This window comes from Gracilinanus agilis, unplaced genomic scaffold (assembly GCF_016433145.1).
Source record: "Gracilinanus agilis isolate LMUSP501 unplaced genomic scaffold, AgileGrace unplaced_scaffold58145, whole genome shotgun sequence".
In the NCBI taxonomy this organism is placed as follows: domain Eukaryota; kingdom Metazoa; phylum Chordata; class Mammalia; order Didelphimorphia; family Didelphidae; genus Gracilinanus; species Gracilinanus agilis.
This window is the reverse complement of record NW_025393714.1, coordinates 1-7741: the sequence shown is the minus strand read 5'-3', so window position 1 is coordinate 7741 and position 7741 is coordinate 1. Positions and strand designations below refer to the sequence as shown.

General features: G+C 49.5%; 1 protein-coding gene across 1 annotated transcript; it reads right to left on the bottom strand.

Moving 5' to 3' along the window:
* Positions 1–4008: 4008 nt before the first annotated feature.
* LOC123256363 (protocadherin Fat 2-like) lies at positions 4009–6073 on the bottom strand (the record flags this gene model as incomplete). The annotated part of the gene is made up of 2 exons (XM_044684995.1): positions 4009–4529; positions 5589–6073. Coding segments are annotated over 2 exons (1006 nt in total), but the record flags the coding sequence as incomplete, so codon positions are not given.
* Between the last annotated feature and the right edge of the window lie 1668 nt (positions 6074–7741).

The following is a 7741-nucleotide window of genomic DNA, read 5'->3' as shown; positions in this document are numbered from 1 at the left end:
CCTTCCTTCCTTTCTTTTTTCACTTTTCTTTCTTTTTCTTTCTTTTTCTCTTTCCTTACTTCCTTCTTTTTCTCTTTCTCCCTCTCCCTTCCTCCCCTCCCCCCTCTTCAAACCTTGAGTGACCTGCCCCAATCACACACCTAGAAAGTGACTTGAGATCACATTCAAACCCAGCGCCTCCTGACTCCAGGCCAGGTTCTTAATCCACTGAGCGGGCCCCCATACCACCCATGCATTTGCTTTCTTGACTACCCTGTTATACTGGTGTTCCTATCGTTGCTAATAGTTGTTGGGAACTCGATCCTGCAATCATTCCTCCAAGGCTTCTTAGATTACAAGCTACTTTGCTAGTAACATCCATGTCAATACCACACTGAGCATCAGGGCTCCCAGCCAGAGACAACTGATGAGTTCACTTCCTTTGAATCTACAAAGGCCCATCAAAGAGAGAAACATCTGGGAGCAGAGGTTCTAAGGAGGCTAAGAAATTAAGGGATTGCTGTTTGATAAACACTGACCTGGAAGAGATGCTGATTCCCATTTGCACTGAGAGTTTTTTATTGTTTAATAACCATTCTCTTCTTGAAATAAATGCCAGCATCCAATTATAGGTGACAATGCAGAAAAAGAAAGTTTACCTGAGAAGGAATCTAAGTTTCTTCCCTAGTTTGACTTCAGAATGCCCTCTGGTGGCCAGGCTCTTTGGTAACTCTAAAAGGATGTGGGGGTGGAGGGTTGAGGTAGAAACACAATGGTCTAAAATTTAGATAGATTTAGACTCTAAATCTATCACTGACTTTGGGGAGTAGGCTAGCTGGGAGGTGATTGTAACCACCAATAAGCTGTTAGAGCTTCAGAACTGGAATTAACTTCAACAAGACCTTCCCCCATACTGTTACAGAACCCCTGATTGGGGCTACTCCCCCCTCCAGTAGGGAGCAAACATCTCCAAGGAGCTTGTGTCATCGATAGATAGTATAAGCATTAGAAAAGTTCTTCCTTATTGAGTTGAAATAGTCTTCTCGTATCTCCTGCTCATCAATTCTTGTTCTATTTTGGGGGCCAAACAGAAGCATAATCCTTGATTATGGTAAAGTTGGAGAGCAGAGCATGATCCTAGGAGAGGCTGGAGGTGCTGGTGGGTAGGATCAGGGCACACAGGAAGTGGACGGAGGTTGTAAGGATAACTAAAGGCAGAATTTCCATAAATGCCCTTTCAGGGCACTACAGCAACCAGTATGACGGATTGACCCAGGCACATAGGGTCTTAGAGACTGCCTTTTGCCTCAGTGGCTCCCGAAGGAGGGATATCCAGTGTCCTATGTACATAAGGCTACATATGCCACTTCTGACTCCAGAAGGCCTGGATTCTCATCTTCCATCCCAGGGCTTAGAAGAGGAAATGCTCCCTGGAGTCTGCTTTAAAAAATCTTAGGGGTGTGACTGCCATAGGGGACCCTTAGATAAGGATGGGGGTCCTTTCTGCCAGGAGCCTTTCCCCATCCCTCTTAAAGCCAGTGCTGTCTCTGAAATCACCTTTGTAGGCAGTTGCTTGCATGTTGTTTCCCCCCATCAGGTTATAAGCTCTTTGAGGGCAAGGACTATTTTTGCCCTTTTTTCCCTTTTTTTGTATTTCCATCACTTTTATAGTACCTGGCATATAGTAGGTGCATAGTAAATGCTTCTTGACTTGACTCTTGACTTTTCTTTGTTTAAGATTCTTATAAATGTTACCTAAAACTGTCTTGGGTTAGAGTCATGTAATAGGGGAAAGAAAGGAGCAGGGCGAAAGGGAGAGACTATACCAATTTGAACATTTCTCTCTCCAATTTATAAATGATCTGGGCATAGATTAATAATAATGATTTAAACCCTCACCTTCTGTCTTAGATTGGATACTAAGTATTGGTTCCAAACCAGAAGAGCAGTGAGGGCTAGGCAATGGGGGTGAAGTGACTTGCCCAGGGTCACACAGCTAGGAAGTGTCTGAGGCCATATTTGAACCCAGGACCTCCCACCTCCAGGCTAAAATTAATAATAAGTGAAACTGCTTTTGGCAAACTAGCCCAAATCTCAGAGTATAGTAATAGTATTAACTTTTTTTCCTCAACATACCCTGTCCTCTGTGAACCCTCCACTCCAGCAAGACCAGCCTCCTTCCTCTTGTCTTTACTCCTGCCCATGCACACCCTGAGTCTCATTCATTTATCCAGACCTGGTCCAGAGAAATGTAGGCCTCTGCTCCAAGTCTTCCTCCCTCACTAAATCCTGCCTACCATTCAAAGTGTAAATCAAGTTAAACCAAAGCTCACATTTCTCTATAGCACTTTAAGGTTCATGAATATAGAATTGTGTTATTACCCCCATTTTACAGATGAGAAAACTGAGGCCTAGTGAGGTTAAAAATGGCATCCTCAGTTTCACAGTGGTGCACTACCAGGATTCTAACTCCAAAGGCAGCCCCCTTTCCATCACTCCCCTCTGGCTCAGTCATCAGGCACTGCCTGATGATGTTGCCTTTTCATGGGCTTATGCACTCATCTCCCTAGAGAGACCACAAACTGTCTTTCCTCTTGTCGCAGAACCTGGCTCAGGGCTGGGCCTGCAGAAGGACTAAATGGATGCATGTCAGACTGAAGGCAGACAGTGTGGTTCACTGGAATCTGCGTCATGGCCTCCAGAGCCAACCAAGGAGGCGCCATCATGCCCTCCGTGTACTCTCCCACCTGCCTAACTCAAGCCAGGCAAGAAAAGCCAAGAAATTTCAGAAAGTAAAATAAAAGTTCTCTTTTATTGTAAAAAAAAAAAAATAAACCCATTCACACACATCCACAGACACACTCCCACACATCCCATTTATTGCATTCCAAGGTAGACTTCCACAGCCACACAGCAATCAACACAAGATGCTCTGCGGAAGCCCCCCCGATTTTCTTCACCTCCAGAGACGACACACGAAAAGGCAGCGGACCCTAGTGAGGGATGGGAGGTGGGGGGCAGCCAGGGGCCCAAGTCCCCATCCCCACTCCTTCTCCCAGCTATATACATCTACTAGACACAAATGGACATGTGTACACGTGCACACCCACACTGACACCTCCATGCACGAGTGTGGCATCACCTCACAGAATACTGGGATTGGCAGGCCTAGAGGAGGGGTCTGGAAATAGCGGGCAGCCCTGGCGAGCCCCATGAGGCCTGAGAGCAGTCAGTGGGAGGGAGTCTACTGGCAGGCACCCTGCCCCAAATGGGTGTCCCAGACCCTGCCTTCATGAATGCAGCAGGCCCCAGAGACTAAGGGCAGAGAAATATGCCTCAAAATGAATGACTGTCTTTTTGGCTTCATGGGCTTCCTGAAGAGACGGACCCTTAGCGTATATCTCAAAGGGATGGAAGATCTGGGCAATCCCCACCCCTCTGTCTTTTCACCCATGCCAGAAAGTCACGATAGGTTTTCATATTATTCCTGGGTCTGGGACCTGTGCGCCCAGGAGTGGTGGGCCACTGAGGCCTCTGAGCAGCGGGGCCAGGCCTGTCCTTACAGAGTAGTATTTGTAGCTCCTTGGCACCTGGCTTCACCACCATCCTGGAGGAATGATATTAGTTAGGGCCATGGATCATCTAAAAATGTAGCCCTGGTTGAGCTAAACTGGAGACCAACCCATCTGCCTTAAAGACTGAGGAGAAAAAAAACAACAAAAAAAGCATTGCTTCCTCAGCCTGAATTCAAGACGTGTTTCTCCACCCCAGGCGAAGTCTTCCTGGGCAGTTGGTCTGTGCTCGCCTGGTGTTCTAGGGGCTGGGGGCCGTCTCTGGAGCTGTAACACCCAATGCCCACGGTGCCTCCCACACCCCAGGCTAAGTGCTGTGGCACCTGCAGAGCTGTCAGGAGGAGGCAGGGCATGGTAGCGTGCTCTTCCTTGAGGAAGGAAGGAAGGAAAGTGTCCAAAGGGCCAAGTCCCTGTCCCCCTTCCTGTCCCGCTCTTGGCCTCCTCTGTGGCCCTGCAGCTAAAACATGACCTCCTCGCAGCTGCCGTAATCACTCTCCACCATGTCCGAGCCCTCGTAGTGCAGCGGGCGACCTGGTGGGCAGGGAACCACCTCACAGTCCGCGTAGGAGGGCTGGGCCACACTGAGCCGGACGCTCACCCGTTTGTAGGCCCCTTCGGTGGGGTAGAGGGGGCCCCCGGGCTGCAGCAGGTGAGAAGGGTAGTAGCTGATGGCTGTGTACTCATTGGGGCAAGGGCTATGTGGACGTTCCCTCGGGTCTGGGCTGGGGGGCTGCAGGGGCAGGAAGTCCTCCAGGTTCTGGTTGCTATATCGGGGTGGTATGGGGGCCCGCTTGTTAGCTGACTCCAGTGGGAAGGGGAAGCCTCCATAGAGAGCAGGTGGCTCAGGGTCCGCAGGAGGAGGTGGACCACGATGGGGTGAAGCTGGCATTGGGCCTTGGATCACCTCGTACCGGGGATACTCCTGAAGCTCAGCTGGCGCATAGGAAGGGGCCCAGAAGGTAGCTTCTGCCGGGTACACTGGAAAGAAAAGACGAGACAATCAGTTCAAAGCCCTCCAGGATTTCTTCCCAAACTCTGACCAACAAGTGACCGTGAAAGATGGGGTGGAAGATAAAGATGAGGAGGCCACAGCAGAGAGGGGGAAGAAGATGCTAGGAGGGTATGCGTTAGGGATGGCAAAGTCTGGGCAGTGGTGAACTGGAGTGCTCATTTGGCAGGTAGGAATCAGGGTTCAGAAAGGGCCATAGACTAGAAAAGACCCAGATTTTACAGATGAGGAAACTGAGTCCCAGAGAAAGACTTAATGAGTAAGGAGGAGAGACAGGATTCAAACTGAAGTGTCCCTTCAACTACAGGATACACGCTGCTTTTAGATCTGCCCTTGTTCCAACCAGGGCTCCTACCCCAAAGGCCAGAGTGAGAAGAGGGATGAGGGGGCTGGGTCCTGTCACAGCCCGCTTCCCCTTAGGGATGTTTAGGAAACCAGATTTCAGAGGGCTGAGGCATTGGCTTTTCCAGTCAAATCCACCTTGGCCAGAGACCTAGAGACGATTCCAGCTTCCATGTCAGAGGCTGGGCAGCATCTGGGAGCAGGGCTAGAGGCAAGAAAGATCCAGGCCACATTCTCTGGAGGACCAAGACCAGCCTGGGCTCCTGGCATAGTTCCCCCATTCTCCTAATATTACTCCAACTCCACATTTCCCTTTGGAGTGGAGCCCTGCAGGAGGCACATGAGCTAACCCTGAAGCAAAGAGCAGGAGATAAAAGAGAAGTGTGTCCTTTCCCAAGGAGGGACAGAGAAATGAGGTGTCCAGGCCAGAGGGAGGGGGGTGGTAGCACAGGAAGACTACAAGGATGACCACCACAAGCCCAGCATTTACTAGTGGGGAAAAAGACACCCTGACCCCTACCCTAACCACCCACAGACCATCATCCCCTCATGCTATAGGGGAAACGGAGAGTGCCAACCCCCGAAGGAACTCCTCTAAGCAAAAAAGCTTCCAGACCCTTGGAGAAGCCCATTGTGGTCCCCCTTCCACCCTCCCTAGACACCCCCAGGGCGGGGGAGCCACTGACCCATCTCTTCTCCAGCCCAGGTGCTCTTGATGATGGACTCATTGTCTGAGTTGGAAGGGGGTGCAGCAGGGGGGAGGTTGGGGGCCACACTGCACACAATCATGCTTCGCTGCCTCTGGCCAGGCCCAGGCCCAAAGGTGAGGAACTCGGGGGCCACCGACACCTTGTGGGCCTCGGGCCCTGCGCAGTCCAGGTTGTTGTGGGAGCCGGTGTCCAGAGGGTTGAGCTCAATGGGCATGGTCTGAGTGTCCACCCCGACGCTCTTGGCAAAGAGGTCAGGGTCATCCTTGGCCACAGGCCTGTGGGTCTTATCTGGGTGGCAGTAGTAGCAAAGGACCGTGAAGACGATGATGATAAGCACAGCGCACACTACCCCGACAGCTATCACCTTAATCTCCTGCTGCCCATAGCCCCGCTCTTGGTGGGCCGTGGTCTGGGTCGTGGTCTCACAGGGCCCGTCTGGACACTCGGCCGTCTCCTCACACCTTGGGAGAAAGGAGAAGTGAGGTCAGGGGACTTCCCATGAGCAGACTTCATGCCCTCACCTGCTATGTTCTGTGCCCTCAAAAGAGAATTCACCTCTTCTGTGAAGCCCACCCTGGTTCTTCTCAGGTGGGAGTGAGTTCTCCTTCGTCTGATCTCACTGCATTTTCTCATCTTTTTATGGATAGGAGTGGGGAAAGGGCCTGTGATCTCACTGGGATAGAGAATTCCTAAAAGGAAGTGTTCCACCAATGTAGGCTGTCACATTCTCTGCACTTTGTGGTCTGAGACCATTGCCTAGAGCAGTGATGGGCAAACTACGGTCCACGAGCCAGATGAGGCCCCCTCAAATGTTCTATCGGGCCTCCTGACATTATTCCTAATCTGACGAATACAACGAGTAGGATATGATACAATGAAACTTCAAAAGAGCTGCCTTAGAAACAGACTGACAAGAGCATTTCCTTTCCTTTGGCCCCCTTCTTTAAAAAGTTTGCCCATCACTGGCCTAGAGCACTGAATAGTGTTAAGTGGCCCATCTGGGGTCATACAGACAGGATGTATTTCAGAAAAAGAACTTGGATCTTTGTTGTTCAGTCATGTCTGACTCTTGGTGACCCCATTTGGAGTTTTCTTGGCAAAGATACTAAAGTGGTTTGCATTTTCTTTTTTGCCTCATTTTACAGATGAAGAAACTGAGGTCAATAGGGTTTAGTGTCTTGCATGCAGTTAGCAAGTGTATGAGTCTAGATTTGAACTCAGAAAGAAAAGTATTCCTGACTCTATCCACTGAACCACCCACCTACCCAGAGGACTTGGGCTTTATTTTGAGGCCAGTGTTATCCATTCTTTCATATTGCCTTTTTCTCTTTTTATAGAGTCGGCTTTACATTTCTCTTGGAGCTCTGACACATACTGGCTCTGTGCATGACCCTTGGCACTTAACCACTCGATGCTCGGGACAGTTCTCCAAGACTAAGCTTAGAGAAGATAGCAGCCTACCCTGGTGCGGGAAGCACCATACTAGGAGGAAATCCCAGGTCTGATCCCTATCTCACTCTAGGTACTTATCTTATCTCTCCCTACTAGACTATGAACTCATCTCATTTATTTTTCTATCATCCTCTGCTGCTTTGCACCTACAATAAGCACTTAATATTCCGTAAATGAGTCTAGAGTTCTCCTAGAGAATGGAGATCTGAACTCTCACTTCCTGAGTCTAGAACTTTGTCCACTGAACTACCGCCCTGACCTGTGTAGGACCAGATGAGGGGGAAACCCTTTTGTACCTCAATGAAGTAGTGCCTGGCTCCAGCTAGAGTCCAAGAATCAGGAAAAGTGGAAAGAATGTTGGCCATGGAGCCAAATGTCCCAATTCTACCAATAGCTCACTGTGTGACCTCAGTTTTCCCATCTGGAAGCTGAGAGGGTTGGACTAAATTGTCTCTAAGGTACCTACCAGGTTTAATCCATTCTAAGTTCTTTATTCTAAGGTCCCTTCCAGCTTTCATGGTCTATATTCTAAGGTCATTTTCATCTTTTTTTTTAATCATATGTTCTAAAGTCCACAGTTTTAATATTCTGTTTTTGCTCTCTTGTTTTCCACATCCTAACACAATGCTAGCCATACAGGAGATGTTCGGGGACTCCCAGGCCTGAGAGTGCTGGGA